Source organism: Plectropomus leopardus, chromosome 17 (genome assembly GCF_026936395.1).
Source record: "Plectropomus leopardus strain MGB_pleo_1.0 chromosome 17, ASM2693639v1, whole genome shotgun sequence".
In the NCBI taxonomy this organism is placed as follows: Eukaryota; Metazoa; Chordata; class Actinopteri; order Perciformes; family Serranidae; genus Plectropomus; species Plectropomus leopardus.
Window position 1 is genome coordinate 3,164,610 of NC_142192.1, and position 26,220 is coordinate 3,190,829.

The window sequence follows — 26,220 nt, forward strand, 5'->3', positions numbered from 1 at the left end:
CACACTAATTCAATTAAACTAGAAATCAAAAACTAGTATCAAAAATCGCACGAATGCCCGAATGTTATTTATTTATATTCAGGCAGAGTTGGTGGCCACCCTGAGAGGTCCTGATTCACGTGCGTCAGAGGCAACACGTTTCGAGGATACACAGCATAGCAGTTCATCCTAAAACTCTCTACAGACTTACATTTTACTCGAGTAGCAGGTGACATTTTTCTGCTTCCAGCAACCACATCGTCCCGCAGGCTTTTCTCCCGAGTTGTGTGTTTTTCCAACATGGGGAAAAGAAGCAGACAGCGGCAGAAAAACCAGACTGCTGGCAGGGACGACAGAGACAACGCTGTAAGAGTCCCTCTCCTGCTGCAGTAACTCTTGCTAATGTTTGGTGTAAAGTGCTCAGGCGGGCTACATATTACCTTTAATAACTAAATGCTAAGACAGCTAGGACGGACGGGGTTATAATAAAACGTTTGCGAGTCATGCTGCTATAAAACTGCTAACAGCTTTAGCACCAGAGAGCTTTACAGCTGTTAGCTACCATTAACTGAGCTAGTTTCAGAGTGTGTACTCATCATTTGTCACGTTAGTCTGGACATGTGTCTTTTTATTTTTGCTTGAAGGGATTATACAGCTTCAAACTTCCCTCAGAAATGTGTTATTTTTTTGTGGTTATGTGTACATGCACAGTCGAATAGTCTTTGGGGAAAATACCTTGAAGGGAGGAAGCATGCAGAGTTGAAAACGAATTGAAATAAGCACGTAGCAAGCAGTTTGTGAATTGACTATTAAAGTATACTAAAGTGTAACAGGTTTTATGAAAAGTTTTACAAGTGATTTAACCTTTGACCAAAAGCATGAAAACACTATATGGACATGTTTTGAGTGATGGCTAAAGGGATAGTTCAGTTTTTTTTAAAATGGGGTTGTATGTGGTACTTAGACTGGTATCCATAGACTTTGTATTACAAACTGTAGATGTCAGTCAGCACGTCCCCAGTTTAAAGACACAGGCTGGAGTCAGACGTAGAAGTTAAGCAATGTACTGCTGTGGATTGGGGCCAGCAATAAAACGTATTTTAACTAACTTAAAAAAAAAAGAAAAACACTTCCGAATCTCAATTAGTTGAAGTGTGTGCTATCTTGAGAGTATTTTCACCACTTTACTGTGCTGTCAAACTGTGAGTTCCATCAGGAAAGTAAAAACCGTTATATTGCTCGCTTAAAAGCCTAACTCCATTTGAAAAACAGAGATTTAGCATTGTTTACCAGAGGAGCTATTGGGTTACTGCTGCCCCAATCAGTTAGTTTGTGTTATTGTGTGACTTTTGCATTTAAAAGCGTTAGTTTGGATTCACCAAAGTCACACAAGAACACAAACTAACTAACTGATTCAGGCAACAGCAGACCTACAGCTCCTGTGTTCAGTGAGCTAAAATTACTGTCTGTCAATGGAGTCTGGTGGCTTTCTTTAAAGCTAAGCAAAAGCAGTGGAAAATTCTCACAATGCACTCAAAATGATGCTGATTTATTTTTAGCTATGACTTTTTTTATGTAGCTAAAATGCATTTTGTTGCTGCCCCTCCACAGCAGTACATTGCTTAGTTTCAGTGATTTTCAGCTCTCCAGACTGGGGACGGACTAACTGAATTCTACTGTATGTCATACACCGACAATGAATTAGTACCACATATAACCCCCACTTCAAAAAAATCCTTACTGTACCTTTAATATCACCTTTTTTCTCCTACAAAGATCAATGTAGTAGGTGCTTTTATCTGTACACAAAAGCAGTTATGAATTATTCAGTGCAAATGACCCATACTAATAACCACACATCCATGTGTTCAGGGCTGGGGAGCTGGCTATGCTGACATTGTCAAGGAGAATAAGCTGTTTGAGCACTACTACAAAGAGCAAGGCCTGGTGCCCGGGGGAGAGTTCGAACAGTTTATGGATGCAATGAGGGAACCGCTGCCAGCAACCATCCGCATCACTGGATACAAGAGGTGAGCTGGACATGCTTACAATCTCAGACTCTTTGTCTTATTTGTAGAAGGTGTCAAAGCCATATAAGGTGCTGTAACATTAAAACACCTTTTCTTTGTGGCAAGCTAAAGATATACATTTGTCACCATGGAGGTCACATTTTTCAGGGAAGATACTGTCAACTTCTTCCTCAAACAAGCATGGATAAAGTCCAGCTGCAGGATACCTCATTATTTAGCTGTTTTTGATAAAAGTGCCTCAAAACTAAATTTGTATGATGACATATGTCAAAGAGTAACTCCTAAATTCCACTGGGTCCGTCAGTGTCGTGTTACGGCTGCGGCCTCCGGAGCTGACTGTGAACATTCTAGACAATGCTCGTGATTTCACCGGTTTCTTGGAGCGTCTCAGCAGTGTCCAAGATGCAGCTCCCTGCTTTGCTCCTTGTAAAGTAGGTGCTGGGTCTATTATTGCCAGAGGTGGACAGTAGCCGCATCAAGCCAAACCAATCAGATTGTACCAGGCAGGAAGTCAAGCAGTGGTGCATCCAGTCATTTTTGCATGGGTTCGGGATCATGTTTCACTTAACTAAAATATCACATCAACAGTATCTGCTCCTTCTTCTTCATCCAGCCCTCTGTATTCTGTCCAGCTGGAGAATTACTGCTCCTGCTAACAGCCACTGTACATGAAATAGATGGGAAGAATGTAATAATTAAGGATGGAACTGTATTTTTAACAGAAACATAGTTAAAATGTCTTGCATGTCTGTTTTGTTCATAATTATATTATTAATTTTTATCTGTATAATTATTAAGATGGATATTTTTTAACTAAAACACAGCCACAAATCTTCAGTTTATTCCATATTTTACTGGATTTATCTTCATACTGATCTGTATAATTATCCATATGAGCATGTTTTTTGACTGAAATATGGCCAAAATTCTTAGATGGATATACGTCATTCATCTTTTTTTAAAAGATCTTTTCGGGGGCTTTTGCCCTTAATGGACAGGACAGTTTAAGTGTGAAAGGGCGAGAGAGAGAGGGGCTGACATGCAGCAAAGGATCGAAGCCAGAAATGAACCCGCGGCCGCTGCGGCGAGAGTAAAACCTCTGCATATGAGGTACCGCTCTATCCACTGAGCCACCAGGCACCCCAGATACCAGATTGAGATACCTCATTCATGGCTGGACTGTTTGCTGCAGCACAAAAAAGTGGGTAAAAACATCAAGACACAGAGTATACATAAAAGGAAAGCATTTATATGTAGCCTGCTCAGCCATGGTAAAATCACAAAAATCAAGAGACGATGACGAAAAAAGCACAATCAAGTCTACAGTATCACCTGGTGGGACGCTCCACTTCTAGGATGCTCCCGGTGGAATATAGAGTCGATATGGAGGGCAGAGCAAAACGGCACTGCAGACGTAATCTCATTGACACGCTGCTGGTGTAATCGAGGCGTGAGGCATGAATGTAAACCCACAACTTTGTGCACATGTGCATCATCTTCATCTAAGCTGCAGTGTTTGGGAGGACAGTGGTTTGAACAAATTGCATTCATAATGTTGGACGACTGCTTCCTGATGCATTTTTGCTGTTACTTATTGTTGTTCCAGCCATGCCAAGGAAATCCTCCACTGCCTCAAGGACAAATATTTTAAGGATATTCAGGATGTGGAGATTGATGGTCAGAAGATTGAGGCTCCACAGCCTCTGAGCTGGTAAGATTAGTTTAAGAAGAACACTTTACCCAAAACTAAAACAACTAACTACTAACACACAGATTCAGACCACAAACTCAGCGCACACCGTGTCTGTCCTCTCCAGGTATCCCGACGAGCAGGCCTGGCACACCAACATGAGCAGGAAGATCATCAGGAAGTCTCCCCTTCTGGAGAAGTTCCACCAGTTTCTGGTCAGCGAGACCGAGTCGGTGAGTCAGCACAAACCAGACAAAAGATTTACTTCAAACACCATGTTGGGGTGTCCAGTGGCTCAGTGGATAGAGCAGGCAATGTCCTGCCGCAGTGGCTGTGGGTTTGACTCTGACTCACGGCCCCCTTTTACACTGCGACTTGTTTCTATCCAATGAAGGTAAAAATGTCAGATCCCCGACCCCCAAAAAAACCCCACCCTGTTAAAGAAGTAAACTTTTATATTGGCCATGTTCATAAAATGCACCTGTGGACAGATTGTGAGACCACAGGCCCCTGGGCACAGACATGTAGAAGCCCCCCCGCCTCTCCTGCAGGACAGGAAACACAAAGAATTTGTGGTGATTTTGCCTCCTATTGTGTCTTAGTCATTTTTTTTGTCTCTTCAGTCACTAGTGTCTTTTTTTGTCCATTTTGTGTTTCTTTGTGTTTGTTTTATCCATTTTGTAGTGTTTTTTTGTATGTCATCATAGTTCAGTTGCATCTATTACTTGTCTTTTAGTGCCTGTTTGAGGTATTTTTGTCTTCTTTTGGCCATTTTGTAGTTATTTTGTCTCTTTTTAATTCATATGCATCTCTTGGATGTCTTTTTGTGTCTGAGGTTGTTCTGTATCTTTTTGGCCACGTAGTGTCTGTTTGAGGTAATTTTGTGTCTATTAAGTGAATTTGCATCTCTTAGATGTCTTTTTGTGACTTTTTTAGGTCATTTTGTGTCTTTTTTTTCTCCCTCTGTTTTTGTTTCCCATTTAGTAGTCATTTTGTGTCTCTGTAGTTCTTTTGCATTTCACAGTTGTCTTTCTGTGCCTTTTTCTAAACATTATGTGTTAATTTGAATGGCATTTGGCAGGTAAAGGCCAGTGGTGCCCCTGACACTTTGGGCCCTGAGCCTGTGCCTGATAGGCCCCTTTAGTAATCCATCCATGAATTTAGCCTCGATTAGGAGTTGGAAAAAATAAAGAAAAGGAAATGTCAGAAGTTGTCAGAGGAATGAAAAGGTGAGCATCAGTCTTGTGTTTGTCCTTGCAGGGTAACATCAGCAGACAGGAGGCTGTCAGTATGATCCCTCCTCTCCTCCTCAAGATTGAGCCACACCACAAGGTAAGAGCACCGCTCTCTGTGAGGGTTTGATAGTAGGTCTGTCACTGCTTAATGCATTTTCTTTTTCCCCGTTTCTCACAAGTGCACCTTTGTAAAATGCCTTCCATGATGCTTGAAAACAGCTGTCTTTAAGAAAAGAGATGTTTTTGAAATGTTGACCTGTGTGTGTGTGTGTGTGTGCGTGCGTGTGCGTGTGCGTGTGCGTGCAGATCCTGGACATGTGTGCAGCTCCAGGCTCCAAGACAGCCCAGCTGATTGAGATGCTCCATTCTGACATGGATGTGCCATTTCCAGGTAGGACACAAATATCCAAAACCTGAGAGGATAATTCAGTGACTGATACCTTTATGCTGGACTAAAGAAAAGAAAACCAATTAGCCCATCCTTAGTCCCGCCCCTTTTCACTCTGTGCTCCAATAACAGTTGAGCAAGCTTGTAACCCAGCAGAACATTGGTCAACTTTACGCTTTTCCTTTTATTCTGAGATATTTGCTGGTTCAAAATGCTTAAAAGGAAACCAAATTTAGGAGATGGTCCCAAGATGTGGTTGAGGGACTGTCATAATCTTCACAGACAAATTACATTAAATATGTCTTTAGTGGAATGATAACAATTAGTCGCTGATTGATGACTCGGTCTTTAAGAATTTAATTGAAAGTGAAATTTAATTGAATTATCAATAGGTTATGAAATGCCGTCAAATATCTACAATATGTTGATGTAAGCTTTGATTGAGGAAAAAACACACTTGATCATTAATCATAAAAGATCGGGATTCCTTTATTTATATTATGCAATGGATAATTTTATCTTATGAGCTAACCTTTTGAACTCTGCGTCTTAGACATGGCCTCAGCACTCTGTACACTTCGTCTTGACAGCAGCATGTCATGCAGAGATGTGATCTGCGATTAAGAACTTGTAAATGTTGCGGTGTGACAGCAGGATGACTCATAAGTAAGACGGGAAGCACCCTTTGTTTCACCCCCTCAGCCCTTGTTTAACCTTTCTCCAACCACATGTTGTACAGAAAACTATTTTCTTTTCTTTCTTTGCTTATGATCAGACCTCTGATTGTGTGTATCGTAAAAAAAAAAAAATCACTGTGTCCCCTCTGTAAAAGGTCTGTGAACGCAGCACAGGCAGAACTCCTTAAGAGTTATTTTTTCCTCAGCAGCAGTTTTAGTTGTGGGGTGGATAATTGATCTGTCGATCTGATCAGAGCTGATCAGATTGATGGATGAGGAAGGAGAGTGAATGCAAACTTTGAGACCGAGCAGAATGAAAAGTTAAGTTTCGCTTTCACTGCGCCTGACATCCTTCTTCTCCGTTTGTGCCCAGAGCTCACTCTGTGTGCCCAGTGCAATATCGAGCTGAATATTTTAGGCTTGGGCGGTATGCAATATTCCCACCACTACCACCATCTCGCCCCCCTATGTAAATAAGTAGATAAATAAAAATAAATGAATAAATAAACTTGTTCGCGATGCTAACCGTATATGACAACTGCAGGGTATTTTGAATTTGGCAAACAATGTTTTTTGTACATTGGTATCAGAAATGATATTTTTCCCCTCCCTATGCCATTCTAAGTTGTATGTTAACTTAAAAACCCAAATAAAAAAAAGAGTTGGAAAAAAAAATGCAATGATATGAAATGAAGGAGGAGAGCCCATATTTATGACTTTATTGAAAACATATTTTCCCACTATGCAATATGAATTAACCAAGGGAGTCATTGAGCAGTCGCCGCCTCTTTAACAGCAGTTTACTGTTATCCACTCTTCTACCCTCCAGAGGGCTTTGTCATCGCCAACGACGTGGACAACAAGCGCTGCTACCTGCTCGTGCACCAAGCCAAGCGTCTCAACAGCCCCTGCATCATGGTGGTCAACCACGACGCCTCCTGCATCCCCACGCTCCAGATCGAAGTAGACGGCAAGAGGGACATCCTCTTCTACGACCGCATCCTGTGTGATGTGCCCTGCAGGTCAGCACAGGGCTGCAGGACTTATGTTACAGTCCTGACACACGTTACAGTCCTGCAGGACAGTTAGGCTTTGGAAGTGCATAAAGAAAGAAATATAGCTGATAATCTGCTTTGTGTGTGGGAGATTTTGTGTGACAGATAGATGTGAGGCTTCACCCTGTCTGTCAAATGCAGGGTATGTACATGTCCTTATAAATGGCTGCTAATAATGTTTTGTCTGTAATGTTTCAGTATGGGATTAGTGGTAAAACATCCTCCTTCTCCTGAAGTTTAGCGTCATTTTACGGCCAAAACAGAACTGCATTTGTTTGCAAATGCTGCCTGAGTTTGGCCAGCTGTGGTGCTGAAGCCAGGAGTGTGTGCCAAACACAACAGAGGGAGAGGGAGGGGAGGAAAAGAGCTAATGAAGACAGAGAGAGGCGGGCAGGCAGCAGTGATGTGAACAGTCAGCTAAAGCCCGCCGTTTAGACAGTTTGTGCTTGGCAGACATTTTTGCCCTATGAGAAGCGCCGGGGATCTCCGGTGGTTTCTGCGCCTCGGGCCAAACTGGGAATGTGTCTGACTGGTGCTGCTGTGTGCTCTGTGTTGTGCAGCGGCGACGGCACCATGAGGAAGAACATAGACGTGTGGAAGAAATGGACGACCAGCAACAGCCTGCACCTCCACGGGTGAGTGGGGGAGAGTGTGTTTGTGCTTTGGTGACAACGCAGGAATTCACGCACTTGTGTGGTAGGCCAAATTGACTAAAGGACAGGGGAATGGAGTGTGTTCTCTTCTTGCTAATTAAATTGTTGGCAGCTTTACAGTGTGTGTGTGTGTGTGTGTGTGTGTGTGTGTGTGTGTGTGTGTCTGTGTGTCTGTGTGTGTCTGTGTGTTTGTGTGTGCTCCAGGCTCCAGCTGCGTATCGCAGTGCGCGGGGTGGAACAGCTGGCTGTGGGAGGGAGGATGGTCTACTCCACCTGTTCACTCAACCCTATAGAGGACGAAGCTGTCATCGCAGCCCTGCTGGAGAAGAGCGAAGGTAACACACGCAGCTATAAATATGTGTTCAACTTTTTATTTAAATCAAAGTTCCACTATAGTTTTCTGTCTTGCACTTTAGTTTTTACTGTAGTCCCTGTTACTGAATGTTTCTTCATGAGTTTTTTGTTGAGCTCTTGAGGTATTTGCTCCATTTCTGGTTTGTCTCTTAACTTCCAGTTGTTGTTGCTGGCTACAGTTAACTCAAGTCAAAAGTCTGGGTCCTGAATGGCTCACACCACCCCTTATATAACCTAGATTCCAAAAAAGTTTGCATGATGTGTATAAAGTAAATAAAAACAGAATGCAATTATTTGCAAATTGTTTTTTTTAACATTAATCAAATGAATACAGTCCAAAGACAAGATATTCAGTGTTCAAACTGATAAACCTTGTTTTTTTAAATGTAAATATACACTCATTCTGAATTTGATGCCTGCAACATATTTCAAAAAAGTTGGGACAGGGGCATGTAAAGCACTGTGTGACATCATCTTGTCTTTTAACACACAGTAAGTGTTTGGGAACTGAGGACACTAACTATTGAAGTTTTGAAAATGAAATTCTTTCCCTTTCTTGCTTGATAGATGACTTCAGTTCAACCCAACAGTCCGAGGTCTCTATTGTTGTGTTTTGCACTTCACAATGTGCTAAAAATGTTCAAAGGGAGCCAGGTCTGGACTGCAGTGCAGAATGTGTCTCATAGTCTTGCTGGAATAAGCAGGGACGTCCCTGTAAAAGATGTCATCTGGATGACAACATATGTTGCTCCAAAACTTGTGCACACCTTTCAGCACTAATGGTGCCTTCAGATGTGAAGTTACCCATGATGCCATAGGTAACTTACCCACTCTCATAGCATCAGCACTGCTGGCTTTGAGCTTTGAGCTGCTAACAATCTGGATGGTCCTTTTCCTCTTTAGCCTGGAGGACACCATGTCCATGATTACCAAGAAAACATTTAGAATGTGGACTTGTCAGACCACAGCACACTTTTCTACTTTGTGTCAGTCCGTCTCAGATGAGCTTGGGTCCAGAGAAGTCTGCAGTGTTTCTAGATGTTGTTGATATCTGGCTTTCACTTTGCATGGTAGAGTCTGAACTTGAGTTTGTAGATGCAGAGATGAACTGAGTTTACTTACAATGGTTTTCCAAAATGTTCCTAAGCCCATGAAGTAAAATCCTTTATTCAGTCATGTTGGTTTTTAATTTTTTTTTTTTTTAGATGGTAATTTTTTGGCTTTTTGCCTTTATTGGATAGGACAGCTTTAGAATGGAAGAGGGAGAGAGAGGGGATGACATGCAGCAAAGGGCTCTGGGTTGGAATCAAACTTATGGCTGCTGCAGCGGGCGCCCACTCTACCAGGTGAGCTACTGGGTGCCCGCTCATGTTGTCTTTAAATGCAGTACAGAATGAGGGGTCAAAGGTCACAGGCATTCAGTATTGGCTTTCAGAGTAATAATAGCTTGTTTTTTTGGTGATGAGACATTTCAAAAGCACTGGTACCTAAATTGTAAGTACAATGAGGGCCAATGATTGTTTTAATCTTCCAATCCGTCAGTCACATAATCATTTAGTGTTGATCTAAAATGGTAGAAAACATTTACAAACACCATTCACAATTTCCTATAGTCTAAAATGACATTTAAATCGGTTATTTTGTCTAAAACCCATCAATATTCAGCTTATTATCACAAGGAAAAGCACCAAATCTTTCCCGCTAAGATCATGAAACCAGAGAATTTGTTGTCCAACTTTTTGCAGTGATGCACCTCCTTTTTTTTCAAATATTTGTTTTTATTAACAGATGTTCAAATAGTGCAATTACAGTTCCAAAAATATGTAAGGTTTCCATTTATGCATTTGAAAATATCATTTTAAAAAGGATGTATAAAAGTACAAAGACACAAAAATCCCACTAACTATAGGGATACTGTTACTTAAATATATTTGAAAAGATGTACTAATCCTAAATCTAAGGTACATTTGCAGGTACTAACTTTTGTGTATAGACTCACAAATGGATCAAAAATGATCAGAGTTGGGAAAAAGAAAAACAAGACATCCAGCATCCCCTCCCCATCCCTGTATGACTCTCCAGATCTGTCATTTATCTGAATATGTAGTCTGTACTTGCATCCATACATACACACACAGACACACACATATCCCCATATACCCATGCATATTATACACGTATCAGTGAAGACAATATACCGAAAGACGATTTAAGAACACCAACACCAAAGTTTAAGTTAAGGTTGGTCCAGGAAGAGTCACATCTCTGTGGTCGGTTAAATCCAGAGAAGGCAGAATGATAATTGAGGGACCCCAAAATTTCTGAAAGGTTTAACTTTTTTTCCCCCTTACATTAAATAATATTTTTTCCGGTTTACAGTGAGAGGCAAGCTCATTAACCTGGCGTTTTGGGGATGCTGCATCTTTTGATTTCCAATTAATTAGTATGCATTTTTTCACTGGCAGGTACAGTGAAGTGTTTGTTGTGATGCATATTTTTAAGTCATTAACATTATCTGCATTTTTCACAAGCACCCACTAAACCTTGCTGACTTTAAATTGATTGATCTGGAAGCTGATTATCACAAACTGGACTGATGTTTCAGATTCATTGAACCTCATATAGACGAGGATGTGATGAGAAAACAAGCGTTCCCTTAAAGGACCATGGAAATAATTTAATATGATCACACAATTAACTGTACATCCACAACAGATCCATCAGAAAATCCTTTGTAGTGTAATAAAGCAGTTAAAACCAAATGAGTCTCCACTGTGGCTCTTAGTTTTTCATTCAGAACTCAGTACGTTTACATGCACAGTTTAGTGGAGCGATGGCTATAGAACATTTCACTGGACTACTGTCCTTGTCCCAGAATACAAGCAGCGGGGGAGAATCCATTTATTGACTGAAGTATGTCTGACTCCACCACAGCAGCTGGAGATATGCTCCCTTTCAGTTAGTTGCTGTAAGCCTATATTATTTATACAGTCTCTGCTATTGACAAAATTACAATTATTACTGTTTATATACAATAACTTTGGGGTAGAAAACTGCCTTCGTCACATACATATAATCAGATTTATCAAACTCTGCCCTCACTGATTAGTTTTTTGCCACCTAAAAAAAAAAAAATTATATTAGTTTAAGTGCGTGCTATATTTAGAATATTTTCACTGCTTTACCTTAGCAGTTATATAAAACACCAGACTCCATTGAGACATTGCTTAGCCTCTGTGCCGGTGTTGTGGGACTGTACTTAATTTATCAGAGGAGGGTGGTGGTGGGGGTGTGACTTTGTATTAAGGTAAATATAAAATACGACCTTTTCATGTCGTTGTCCCTTACCTAAGCCAAAAATTAAAAACACAAGTCCCTCTTCAGTGCTTAAATTTTTCTTTAAATGCCTGACCTGTTTTGCAGCACCACTTCCCCCTTGTAAATGTCCCTAACTACTGAGAGAGAAACGGGAAGCACGTGCAGAATGAGTCCAGTGAAAGTCCTACTAAGATTTTACTTGACAGAATAGCTCGACTTCTAATCAAATTATCTGAGTGTGTTAGTCTAATTTCAAGAGATTTGATTTCGATAACATGTTTACATGTATTTTGAAAGTCCAGTTTTAGTCGGACTAACACAATAATCTGACTCTTTCTAACATCATGTAAACATAGTGATTGTGTTAACACACTTATTGTGTTAACACACGTTTGACTGCCCACACAGAACATCTTGGTTGTGTTGTGATATACTGTTACAGACTTCAGCTACCGTGGTCTTGAACACTGTATGTTTTATACATTGCTATATATACACCGCTGTAGCCTGTAAAACTGGTCATATCATACAGAACAGAGGAGCTGGAGCACATAAGGTCAACCGCTGTTGAGCCAACAGCACAATTTAATTCACTTTGAGCTGCTAAATGGATCCAAATATACTGTATGAAAATTAAATCTAAATATAACCAGTCTTTTTCTGCCAAGTAATGTCTTTCCTTTCCCCACTGCCAGGAGCGTTGGAGCTGGCCGACAGCTCAGCCAATCTGCCAGGGCTCAAGTGGATGCCTGGGGTCACTTCCTGGAAGGTACTGGAACATTTAGGCCGTGGTGGCCATTACAACAAACCAACCGTTACAACAAACCATAAAGGAAAACAGTGTTTAGGTCGTTTGAGTGTTTCAGCTTCAGAGTCAGGCAGGATTTTGTAGGTCTGTATTCTGACTGTGGATGACTGTGTTTGGCTCACACACTGAAACGCTCGCTGTCACCGTAGCTGATGACCAAAGAAGGCACGTGGTACTCGGACTGGTCCGAGGTTCCAAGCAGTCGGCACACACAGATCCGGCCCACCATGTTCCCACCAAAAGACCCGGAAAAACTCGCCAACATGCATCTGGAGAGATGGTATGTTCACAGCCACACATTAAAGGTCCCATATTTAAAAAGTCACATTTCCATGTCTTTATACTGTAAAGCAGGAATAAGTGCTGTATAAATACAACAAAAGTGTCAAAGCGCTCATCCACAAAGACATGCACACAGTCCATATTCAGAAACGGATCTCTGCTTCTGTCTTCATTTCATGCTGCTCCTACTTACTGAAACAAATCTTTGCATGGAGTCAGACTTAAAATAAGGTTCTTAACTAGAATTTGGTGCCTCTCCTATGGACATCCACTGCTGACGTTTTTAGAAATTTTTATTTTACAGCAGGCATGGATATTTTGGTTGACAGTGGACAAAGATGAGGATGAATGGTAATGATTCGGTAACGTTAGTGATGTTATTCTTCTCAGCCTTTACGGATTAATTGCACTGCAGATTGTTGAGTTTTTTTAGGTGTTAATAAGTAAGTCTCTTTGCACATAACTTGTTGTCTCCTAAATCTGATGTTTTTCCTAACAATGGATGATGATGGTTGATGTTGGATAATTTTTGTCTGGCAGTCACTACATACAGGAAGGTTTTTGGCGGGCTGCTGCTGCAGAGAGCACACGCAGCAGCATGACAGCTCTCCTACAGTGGAGGCTGCTGTTAGTTTACTTCTATGTATAATTCTGGTTTTCGACGGGCAGAGCGCCCTTTTTAAATGTCAACATCACAGTTGATCATTGAGTCTTTAAAAGCTAAAATCGTGATTTAAATTAATTTTTGATTAACTGTGCAGCCCTAGTATGTGAATGACATCAGCTGACAAGAAGTAAACATGGACCCAAACTGTCTTGCTTGGCGTGAAGAGACAGACGCTAAAACTGAGCGTGTCAGACAGAGAGGGTGTACACAGGTACAGTATATTCATGCAGACAGCATGAGAAAAATCCTGTTTTTTTAAAAAATTAATACATGTAAACATATTCTAGCAGAAACCCGAAGTAAAGGTTTTAAACTTAAAAATCAGCAGAATATGGGAGCATTAAAGGTTTGTGCTTTTATATAATGTGAAGGTGTATGACTTGTCAGTTCCTAAGCTTTTCCTATAACTCCGACCCACAAACTTTTAAGTCCATGTATGGCCCAGCTCTAATAGCTCCGGCTAAAGGCTCTATAGCCAAAGTAAACAGGAACAGCAGGAGCATGAAACCTTGTTTAACGCCCCTTTGAGTGCCAAAACAAATACAGCATATTCTTTAGGTAAGTTCAGGAAGAAAAAATGCATCCCTCTGATAAAATGTTCCCCTAGGTGTGAGTGTGATAGTATCTAAAAAATGAGGAGAGGCCCCCCAAACCTTGCTCTTAATTTAGCTCATTTTTTCTCATCTTTTCATCTTCCTGAGATTGTGTTTGTTTTGATGATAACAGAGAAACACAAGCACGCACTCTTCAGTCTTTTCTTTTTTTAATGATGCCAAATTCATTAGTAAGGTATCTGATTCATTTTCTGAGCACGGCTTTGCACACACACTCATACACACATTCTGCGCTGATGCACATAGATGTCCATACCTGCACTCATTTCATTGGGGATGATGTCATTTCGGCTCTGCAGCGCTCACATTAACGCTCAGACTGGCTCCATGCTGCCAGCAGAGGGAGCTGCTGTCTAACGGTGTACAAGCACCATTTTTATTTAATGTGGAAAAATCCTTGACTGTCTTTGCAGTAGGTGGCACCATAAAACTCAAAGACATGATTTATGTTTTTTTGTGTGTATGTGAATGTCAGCATGAGGATTCTGCCACATCACCAGAACACTGGAGGCTTCTTTGTGGCGGTGCTGGAGAAGAAAGCCCCGATGCCTTGGAACAAAAGATATCCCAAGGTATTTTGTCACAAACACACACACTTAACGGATGATTACATTGTCAGTCTCACTTGAGAAGCAGAATTCCCCCAGTATGGGGGGTATGGAGTATGTCTGTTGAAGCAGCAGCACCCCCCACACTGCATCACTCACCTGTTACTAACCACAGCTGGGACTTGTTGTTTCTTTTCCCTTTGTCTGTTCATGTCCCTCACCGTGGTCTCCAGCTAAGGAAGGACGTCTCGTCCAGCTCAGCGGCCCAGACTGAAGGCTCCCCTGCGGCCTCGACCCCTGCCGACACTGCCCTCCTCCCACAGAGTGCTGCGGAGGAGGTGGAGGGGGGAGGCCCACAGGGAAAAGTAGGCAAGGAGGCAGAAGAGGAGGCACCCAAAGGAGCGTCCTTGGCACAGGAGACCACTGCTAAACAAGATGGAGTGTGTGGGTGAGTCATGTTGGTGTGGTGAGCAGACAAAGAACCCTGCAGGGTCCTCCACCATGATTAGAGCATGATGACACAGCTCTGAATTAGAACTTAATGTGTGGATTAACAAAACAACAACATTTAAAGCATTTACAAAATGTTTCTTCTCAATAAAATCTTCATGGAAACTATAGACGTGATATTTTTTAATCCCAACTAAGGATTTAATTGGTTAATTGTTAATCAGGAGCTACCTAGCAGCACACCTCGTGTGCGGCAGTTGCCGTGTTGCTGTGGAAACATGGTGCCCACCCTCCAGTCTCCTCCCAGGTTGCCGTGGTGATCAAGTGGCTTAGCTTTGAACCCTGAACTCCCTTTAACATCATTGTTAGCTCTTTTAGCACCGTTAGCAGTGTCAACACTTCTAGTCAGTCCCTGTTTGGGATTGTTGCAGCCGTGGATTTTCACGGCAGGCTTTCTGAAAACAAAATAAATGTTGCAAAGTTTAAAGGCTTGTTTTGCAATGAAATTGCGAGGGCGTGTGACCTATGAAAGCGAAAAAAGTGTTTCCATTCCAGTTTTGTGAAATATGTCTTTTTTGAATCACTTGAAATACTACTTCATGTGAGTGTAAAAACTTTTTGCGGATAAATGTTGTTTTTTCGAAATTGACATGTTTCCTTGTTTTTTTTTTTATACTCACAATTTCAATTTGCACAATTTAAGGGGTTAATGGAAACCCACCTAGAGAAGACAATAAAAGGTAAAGCATTTTCATCGCAAAACAAACCACCACTTCTAAATGGATAGCACTTTGAAATGCAATGATGGAGTCAGTGGAACAAAAGACCAAAAGGAAAGGCCTTGTGTATTTTACAGCATTTTGTGTTTTCTTCCTAAAAATGTATCACTTTGTTACAGGTTCATAGGTGCCAGGCTATTGAAAGCAGAATTAGACTTTTTTAACAACAGCCATAGAAAACCATGTACTTGGAATGTAAAAAGCATAAGTAAATAACTTGATTTCTAAGTGAATATCTGTCTCCCAGGCCTCCAGCCTCTAAGAAGATGAGGCTGTTTGGTTATAAAGAAGACCCCTTTGTGTTCCTCACTGAAGATGACCCTGTCTTCAGCACCATACAGTAAGTGTCTCTCTGTGTTTTACATGGGAAAGATGTAAAGTTGCCAGCATTTTGGTGTAGTAAACCCTTTCTTTTCTGTATTCCTAGATCTTTTTACGATCTGTCACCAGACTTCCCTAAGCTCAACGTCCTGACCAGGACCCACGAGGGCAAGAAGAGACACCTGTACATGGTGTCCAAAGAGCTCCGCAACGTGCTGCTCAACAACAGTGAGCGCATGAAGGTGTGTGAGTTTGTTTTCAAATAACATTTAGATCATTGCACACGATAACTAAGTTTATGTGCACAATATTATTTCACTATTATTTCCTTATATGATACAGGTCATGTAAACAGCGTCTTTTGGGGTTTACCAAATTAGGTCTTTGCCGAATGTAGCATTAGATTAGATTAAGACATGGTTTATGCTGGTTATTATTTGGGTTTTAGGGGCATTTTTTTGGGCATGTGTAAAGTGCATTTAGAATCTTTAGGGTTTTTACTGCAGTTTGCCACACACAGGGGCTCATCCCTATTGTTAGCTAATGTACCTGACCCGTTTTGACCACAGTCCCTTAAATGTCTCTGTTAGCATTTTTGATAGAAAATATTAGCCTCTCCATCATAAATTTCATGAAAAATCCTCTAATGTCAGAGCATCTGGTTAAAACCACCTCCTAGGTCAGGGCTTTCTCCCCTCTGACAAGCAATATTCTCAGTAAGCTTTTGTCTGGTGTAGATTAAATATTAAGTTCTGAATATAAAGCACCCATATGTGTTGTGAGAACATCAAATGGATTAGAGATTTGAAATACAGTTGGAAAAGTTTTGAAATTTTATCTATGAAAATGTCTGATTCAATATAAACCAAGATTCTGTTACTGAGTTGCACATTTCTCACCTCAAATGTTTCACTGTAATACCACCACATTGCGTCAATATCATAGCATTCTGGTAGTTGTAGTATTTCTACCTCTTGAGAAAAAGCGTCCTTTTTCTCTGTTTTCTCTGGTCATGCAGCATCAGTTTCAAAAGTATTTGTGTCTTTCTGCTGCAGAAACAGCCCAGTTTAATGTGTGAACTCTCTTTTAAATATCTGAAATACTTATCAAGGCATTTTTGGATAGGCAGAAATATTGCAACGCCGACCTTTTCAAGAAGGCAGTTACAGGAATGAAAGAAGGAAGCTGTGTTCATAGTCCACCACTGGGGGAATACTTTGAAAAAATGGTATATTTATATAAAGAAGCAAAATGGCACAAGCAACTTCAGATGTTCCACTTTTCCGTACGCTACATGATAAACACTCTGTTAGGGCACATTAATCAGAGTACACATGGCTGCATGTAAACAGGAATATTAGTGGAGCATTCATTTTCATACGCCATGTAAACAGCTTAGTAGGAATATTGTGTTTTTCGTAATAAGGGCAAAAAAACAAATATTTTGCGCTCGTAAAAGAGTCTTTGAAAGCCAGGTTAGATAATGATGACGATGATGATGATGATGATGATGATGATGATGATGATGATGATGATGATGACAAAGCAGTTCCTTTTATGGAATTACGATAAAAATAGACACAACAAATCAATAATCAATTCTTTCCTGGAGGTAATGCATCTGGTATTGATCTGACAATACAAACAAACTGCGTGAAGTTTATTACAGCAGTGCTCAGGCCCAGTGTTTGGATACAGACATGCTGGCTTTACATTGCAGCATCAGTTTTATTTTCACTGTGTGTGTGTGTGTGTGTGTGTGTGTGTGTGTGTGTGTGTGTGTGTGTGTGTGTGTGTGTGTGTGTGTGTGTGTACACATGAAGCAGCCTAACAGATGGGACCCTCTCCTAACACAAATCCCTCTGGTCCTCCACCCTGTAGCACCTGCACAGGTGGCACTCTGTGTGTGTGTGTGTGTGTGTGTGTGTGTGTGTGTGTGTGTGTGTTTGTGTGTGTGTTTGTGTTTGTGTCAGTCTCTTTGTTCTCCCCATAGTGTTTGATGCTTCTCACTTTTTAGTCACTTTCTATTGTGCTAAACCACAGTGGGTTGTGTGTATCCACATAATTATAGATGTAGTGACTGAAAACAGAGCCTATTTTGCCTCTTAAAAAAAAAAAAAAAATCATACATTTCATAGAGAAAATCTATGCAATCAGATTTTTCAGAAAGTTAATAGTTTAATATTAAGAGACCTACTTCCCACTTCACAGATTCTCATTAAATTATCATGCATCACGTTTATTGTCTTGCTTTGCTTCCCTGAGGTTGGTTGAGACTTAAATGTGCATATTTATTTCCGAAGTGTTGTTTTATTTTACTCTGCAATCACCGACAGTTTCTTCCCACTTGTCCCAGAACACCGGCCGAGCTCTGTTTACTCACACTTTTGCAATATCTCGATCAGTAAATGCCTTAAGCAGGGTAGTTTGTGTGTCAGTAAGTACTGAACACCAGTAATACTACATGACCACACATGATATAATTAGTCCTTTGTTCCAATTTCCTTGCTTGTGTTTTCTGTAGAGAGATTAATTAGTGATGTTTAAGTCACGAGAATCTGGCATCATTGTGTTGTTTTTGTACAGAGCAATATGTCAACATGCTGTTTATGCCCCCGCAGCAGCCGAGGCATTATGATGTCTGTCCGTCCGTCTGTCCCATTCCTGTGAGCACAATATCGTTGGAATGCTTCGAGGGGATTTTTTCAAATTTGGCCTAAATGTCCACGTGGACTCAGCAACAAACTGATCACAATTTGGTGATCAAAGGTCACTGTGACCTCACAAAACATATTTTTGGCCATAACTCAATAATTAATGTGCTAATTATGACAAAATTTCACACAAATGTCTAAATGGACACAAAGATAAAATTATGAAATTTTACATCCAAAAGGTCAACTTCACTGTGACATTGTAATGTTTTCTGGGGTTTTTTCAACACCGTAACAGAGGGGGAGACATTTAGTGGAATATTGAGTAGTGATGGAAATCCTGCGTGCTCACGTAGAGGCTGTCCTAACTGTATAGACCTTCTGTGCTGACCACAGACTGTATAAAATAATGGACTTAGCCACGGTGACAAAGCCAGAGGCTTGTGGAATACCGTTTTGAAGCCTTCAGCTTGGTGTTTTGGCTGTCACCATCTTGGATTTTCAGAGCCAGAAGTGACCACATTTGGACAGAAGGGAGGCTATAACCCTAAAGCTAGCTGCTAGTTTGGTGAGCAAGGTGGTTACTTCTTCCCATAAATATTGTGCAGCTGTCATGGATGTTGAAATTAGCTAAAAACCAAAACTGTTTTTGTACCAGGCTGTAAACATGTTTTGACTCTGTTTGGGAGCCAGCCTCAAGTGGCCATTAGAGGAACTGCAGTTTTTTGCACTTCCACATTGGCTTGATTAGTATACCACCACACTGGCAACAGCCGGAGGCTTAAAAATTTGGCACAAACATTCACTTGTACTCAAAACTGAGGTGATTAGAATTGGTGATCAAAGGTCAAGGTCACAGTGAGCTCATATAACATGTTTTTGGCCATAAGTCAGGAACCCTCAAGAACCACCTTGAAACTGTGCTGACTTTTCACAGGAGTTTATGTAAACTTTAAGTGCAACTTGACTGGTGCACGGAGGCATACAACCATATTACAGTATTTCCACTTCAACCCTGGAGGCTGTCATTTGGTGCAGTAGTGCATACTATCATATAATTATTAAAAAAATAATGCTATCAATTGTTCGATAATTATTAAACTCTGTAAAAGTCTTCACTCCATACAGTATATTATGAGTCTGGACAGACTTGGATGTAAACTGTTACTTGACTGGTTGGTGGAGAGATGCAGCAGCAAGCTGGTAACTGTAGTTTATTGTTGTTGTTTTTTTTCTCAGGTCATTAACACGGGGGTGAAGGTGTGGTCTCGCAACAGTGATGGAGAGGAGTTTGGCTGTGCCTTTAGACTGGCTCAGGAGGTAACACACACACACACACACACACACACACACACACACACACACACACACACACACACACAGTAAAAGTAATTTTATGTAAACCAATTTATTCTTTGTGAAGCAGTGCCTTATTAATGCAAAGCTGTATCATTGTGAAAGCTCTTACATTTCTCTTACAATCTTCTCACCTTAGCTGCGCATTTTCACACAATTCCCATAATCCTCTTTTATATGCAAATCAACCTCAAGATTTGAAGTGATACACCAGGTGATGCATGGTGATGTCTATATTTCTAGGACTTTAACAGCCCAAATATTGTTTGTTATACTCAATTTCATTGTAAAAGCAGCTCGTCCATATGTGTTCAGACATGCAGCAAGTTACTCCTGCTATTCAGGTGACAGGCATTAGTACTCCAGAACTCATTTGAATGCCAGTATTCGATCAATGTGTAGAGTACTAATCTTCTCCCCTACCACATGTGAACTTGACTTTATTCTTCCAGTTGGAAAATGAATGAAATACTTATTTAAGTGGTTCGGTGTCAGATGTAAGCTGCTGCTGTTGTGTTACACTGTGCATACGTGAAAGCGGAGCTGAGACGATGTTTAAGTCCTGGGTCTTAACTATGTAATGTTACATTAACTGCAGCAACAGAATGATGGTCGATTTTTATGTTAACTTTCAATTTATGGTATATAAAGCCTGTTGAGGCCAGTAGGCTGAATAAAAGAATATCAAATAAGCACATTTTTTTTCCATTGTTGGCCAATTTACATTTCTGTTCTGAAATTTTTCTTTAGTTCTGCAAGCACTCTATGATAATATGAGCCCTTGAATATGGAAGTTATATGAACGCCCATCCCAACTATCATTACTGTATTCACCACAAAATAGCTGAATAATAACGGAACCAGACAGCCTAGTTTTGACTTTATATAAACTTTTAAAGCCTCTGGGAACCCATAATACCACAAACTTTGTTAATGTGTAATTTGGGGTCTTACATGTATAATAAAAAGCATAAAAATGATCAGACATCAGCCTCAATCCAAATTGGAAATATTGTGATTTTAGTTTTTTCACAGTTTCCTGAAGCTGAGTTGATTTGGGCGTAGTTATCCCCGATCCATATCACGTAATATCAAAAAAGCCAATCAAAACCTAAAACTCAGATGTCAGTTGATACTAATTTAGTATGCCAGACTTAACTCCCTCAACGCTCCTTTCAATACTGCAGATGTAACGTTAAAGACGTGACCGTGTCACTCTGTCTTCAGCTAATGTAACGTTACACAGATGAACACCAGTGAGTATATGGCAAAAGGGAAATCAGCAAAATGATTAGAATAAATTAATAATATGGCACTAGTGTTAGCTCACCCTTCAGTGCCATCATTTATTACTGCAGTCATAGTTGTGATAACAAAATTGTGCATCTTAGCTCATGTCACATGTGCTACGTTATGCTAACTGTATGCTAAATTAATATCAATGACAGAGCACTTAGTAAACTCAGCATTCAGCGACAGAGTGAAATGTATTATTTTGAGAATCTTCTGATTCTTAAAGTTCAGAGGGTGCGTTCAGAAACACTCACTCTGAGTGTCGGACCGCACTCTGACACAAACTGAACCGTTGGTAAATTCGCAGCGCTGTTGGAATGTACTGCGTGATTAGGCCTGGTATACACTGTGTGGTTTTGGGCTGTCTCTGACAAAAGATGATCATCGTGACAGAAACGTGGCGATATCTGTGGTCGTGGCTCTAAAACGGAGGTCCTACGTCACAGAGACAGTTTCAAGAATGAGATAAAATTCTGACAGTGTCAGAAATTTGGGAGGACAGTCTCACTGTGTGGCTGCTGTTATGACCTACACTACTAACCAACCAATAGAAATGCAGCATGACACTGATCAGCGCCACACTGCTAAATGCTAGTAGATACTTACTCTGAGGTCTTGTTGCAAAATTGGCATACCAAGTTAGCCTCTCATGGAGTAACAAAACGCTCCGTGGCTTCTTCGATCAGCAGCTCTCTCATGTTAGTGCAGAGCGTCAGATTGGATTTAGGAATGCAGCCAGAGTCAGAGGGCTGGAACAGATAAAGCTGTACCACGCCGACTCTGCTTTGCTCCATGGCTGTCGTCATGGAGACAACAGACAATTGACAAAGGTGGGATCCAAGGAGGTGTCTATCAAAATGTGATCAGCCACACCCACACTGTCTGGAGAAATGCTATCATCCTCAAAATGAGCTGTTTGGAACTCAGTTTCCTAACAGTTGTACACATTTATTTTAATTCAGATTTTTGCAGATACTTAATGAGACTCTCAGCTTTGATATAATATGTGCAGTCTTACTATTACAAGCCACATTTCCAGAGGCTCTAATGAATTCACTTGAAACTGTAAAGAGTTAACCTCCCCTCCTCTCTGTCCTGCCAGGGCATCTACACTCTGCAGCCGTACATCCGCTCCAGGATAATCACAGTGAGTGTGGAGGACATCAAAGTGCTGCTGACCCAGGAGAACCCCTTCCTCAGCAAGCTGCAGGACGACGCTCACGCTCAGGCCAAGAAGATGGGTACGCACGGCAAAAGATCCTCATTTCTAAATTTTAGATGTGCTCTGGCCTTAATAACCTCTCTGAGAAAAGTAAAGCTCTGTAATGATTATCACTACATATTTTACCACCACGGGTTTCTCTCTGATGCTGAAACAAAATAAGAGTTTGGGAAGCAGCCTGGAGGTTAGAGCAGTGGATTAGTGACTGGAAGGTCTGTGGCTCGGCTGGCATAAAATGAAATGTGAATGAGTAATTTTCTGTCTTCCTCAACAACTGTCGTTGAGCTGCCCTTGAGCAAGGCACTGACCCAAAAACACACAAGACAAGCTGACCAGCTCCGGCACAACAAAACTGTTGTTTCACTCAGATATTAATGTAAGAAAGGGTACATGGTGAGCGTGTGCAACTAAAGCTGCAGCATTTTGTGGCCAAAATGCTAATCAGGGTTATGAGTTACTGAGATCACAATTATCCATTGTTTTAGGGACAAAATATTTGTTGAAATATATAAAACTCTGCTTTCACTAATAATTTGATACTCTCTAGCTAATTAACAAATACTTGCATGAAATTATGGCTTAATCCCCTACAACCTGAGTGAATTGGCTTAATTTCTTTCAAATATTTGAAAAAGGCATTGACTAACTTGACAAGAAATTACCCCAAATTAGCAAGAAATAAGAAAAAAGTTACAAGAAAATTAACAGAAAATAAGCACAACAAAACACCCCAAACCAAAACAAAAAAGAAAAAAAGAAGAGTGCTAAAATGTAAAAGTGGTTAACTGTAAATATATAATTGTAGTTAGTTTCTTGGACATTTTACCATTTTACCCCCCCCCCCCCTTTTTTTTTTTTTTTTTTTTTTTAATGTTCTCCTCTCTCTCTTTTCTGCCTTTTTTCCTCCAGTTCATTTTCCTTGCAGCTTTTCCTAATTTCTTGCAGTTGGTGGGACATTTCTTGCCAAGATGGGCATTGCATTTTTAGCTGTTTTCAAAAGAAATCAAACTAAAAAATGTTTTTTTCAAATTTTTGATGCTGGAAAAACCTGGCCCAAAAATTAGGAAAAAAAAGTCATAAAGTCTAAAGAAAAATTACTTGAAAATTAGCACCAAAAAAAAAAATTTACATAGAAAAATAAATGCTGAAAAAAAATTAGATTTGTTTTGTATACTTTCTATTTTTTCCTGTAACATACTTTAAAATACATAATTATTCTAATTATGAATGTAGTTTTATGGACTTCTTATTTTAAAAAAATAGCATTCTAATAATCATCCCCTCTTTTTTAAAACAAATTCTTAGATAAAGTTTCTTGCAATATGTAGGAAATTTCTTGCCAAGTTAGTCATTGCCTTTATTCCTTGTGTTTTCAAAAAGAAATAAAACCAATCTGCTCATTTTTTTAAGGGTCATACAGCTTTTCAAAGGCGTCTGAATGCAGCACAAGATATCTAATATAGATCTGGTATTCTAAGGGTTAATTGTACAGCTCTATGTGTAACATTAAAATGGATTTCAGAATAATGCGTTATTGCTTTCCAGTTCTGAATCTATTTTCTCTCCACAGTAATGGGCAGCATTGTGTTGAAGTATATTCCTAACCCAAAGTAAGTTGTTTTTTTATATCTGAAGTTAATTTTCATGGATATGTTGTCATTATCCTGTCTTCAGCGATGTCTTAGTTTTTGATCATTTCTGACACCCACTATAACCCTCTGTTTGCCAGTAACCCAGCAGAGCCTCAGTGTCCCATCCAGCTGTGTGGCTGGAGGGGAAAGACATCCATCCGAGCCTTTGTCCCCCGCAACGAACGCTTTCATTACCTCCGAATGTTAGGCGTGGAGGTCTTCAGAGACAAACAGGGCCTTGGGCAGAAAGGGAGAGATGGAGAAAAGGAGGAGGTAGAGGATGAGGCGGAAAAGGAGGCAGAGGAAGAAGGAGCAGCGGAGAATGAGGCAGAGCTGGACTTTGAAAATGGGGATGAAAGCAGATCATCAGAACCAAAGAAGCAACCAGAGGAGGAGCAGCTGAGAGTGTAGAGGGACAGGAGGACTGACTGAAGACGTGTTAGGTCTCTCAGAGCCATACTGAGGAAGGTGCTGTGCCTCGACAGGTGTCTCTGTTCACCACACTGCCACTGCAGGATTCCCTCCCTCAGACGGACTCCACTGGGATCTTTCATTTTTAGATCCCCTCTAAGAGTCAGCTTATTAGTTATTGTCTTATTTTATTGAACTGTTGTGTTTTTTAAATATATCTTAACACTTATTCCATCAATTTTCTTCTGTTGCCCATGTTCAGAGAGGTTTATATTAATTGCCATCTCATTTTCTACACCTGTAATTAAGCAGAAATATGGAGTTGATTAAAAGTGTTAAAGGTTAACTGTGTTACCGCCTGTTCAAATGATTTGAGGTTGTGTTCAGTCTTTGCCTACTGAAGTATTAAAAATATGATAAAAAGAGGTTTATTGCTTCATCAAATTATAGACATAATAAGAAAGTGATGAGAAATTGAATTATGAACCCTTATAAGAGTTGTAAAAAAAAAAAACAACTTTCAGCCACCTTACCAACTTTCTTTACCAGACATTTTTATTAAGGTTTCACCACATTAAAACAAGGTGACATTAATACATGTTTAGTTTCAGTTTGTAACTATAGAATAATAAAAGACAAAAAGACAAATCAGCCTGTTTACACTTGGTATTAGCATGTTCCAGTGACCTGAATGTAAGTGGACAGATGAGGCACATTGTGTTCTCACCTGTGTTTATTATGTGTTTCCAGGTGACCACTTGTGTGCAGATTTCATCACTGCTTGTGTCACTTACCTTAGAAGGTCCGAGGGCCCAGTGCACTGTTATGACGTCCGCATAAGCATGCTCACAGGCAAGGAAGTATAGGCAGTGCAGTCATTGCGACCTGTCCTGGACCACTGGGTCCAGGACTGTATAAGAGCCTCTAGTGCGTGTGGGTCCCATCAGATGAATAGAGGACCCTCAGCAGAGCTGTTGCTATGGGCACAATCACACTGAAATGCATCGCGCTAGGTGAGACCATCCCAAAAACACCTCGGAAGTGCATCTGGAAAAATGGCTGGGGAGCACCTGTGGAGCGAGGCTGTATGTGCGTGGCCAAAGGTGACACTGACGAGTGGTGACTCTGTGCTTCCTGTGGAGAAATTGAAAATATTTTATCTTTTATGCATGTGAAAAAACAGTCAGAAAAAAGCATAATACAAGTATAATTAAAAAGTACTAGGGTCTAGATTACTTAAAATTCAACTTGCAGTCAATTTAATGCACTCACCAAGTATTGCAATTACTAGTTGTATATTTGAGCATATATGCTCAAAAATACAACTCATTTTTTCGTTGTTAAAATTAAATAACTATAACAAAATTATAGGCTTATTCTACATATACTAAAAAACTAACACTGTAATACATTTCCTTTGGTACTTATACCAGACAGAGCGCTTGAATCGATACAGATGCAGTGATGATTGCTGGGTAATGTGTGTATGTTGCTGTCCAATAACACCCTGGCTAGGTGTAGTGCAAAATCTGTCACCCCTGAGGAGCTGAGCACACCTAGGTAGGCCCCGCGAGCACTGCGGCCATTTAAACACACACACACACACACACACACACACACACACACACACACACACACACACACACAAAAAAAAAAAAAAACAGAGGAGAGATAAAAAGAGGAGGAGAAGGCTTGAAAGCTCCCGAAATAAAATTTTAGTTTCACAAACAGTCGCCAGTTCATGGACAAGCCCCTCGAACTGCCCTCAGTGCCTCAACAAACATTTAGCAGGTAAGCTAACGTTA

The 26,220-nt window shown here is 40.4% G+C and overlaps 1 protein-coding gene across 1 annotated transcript; it reads left to right on the forward strand.

The window, feature by feature from the left end:
• The first annotated feature begins 78 nt into the window (after positions 1–78).
• Positions 79–24,761, forward strand: nsun2 (NOP2/Sun RNA methyltransferase 2). The gene is made up of 19 exons (XM_042506293.2): positions 79–345; positions 1,852–2,009; positions 3,616–3,720; positions 3,827–3,932; positions 4,960–5,031; positions 5,241–5,325; positions 6,829–7,021; positions 7,615–7,689; positions 7,912–8,042; positions 12,075–12,148; positions 12,337–12,467; positions 14,226–14,322; positions 14,532–14,746; positions 15,775–15,867; positions 15,955–16,090; positions 19,742–19,822; positions 22,254–22,392; positions 23,944–23,983; positions 24,103–24,761. The coding sequence occupies exons 1-19, from the start codon at positions 280–282 to the stop codon at positions 24,413–24,415; spliced, it is 2,310 nt and encodes a 769-aa protein (XP_042362227.1). The 5' UTR covers positions 79–279; the 3' UTR covers positions 24,416–24,761.
• Positions 24,762–26,220: the final 1,459 nt, after the last annotated feature.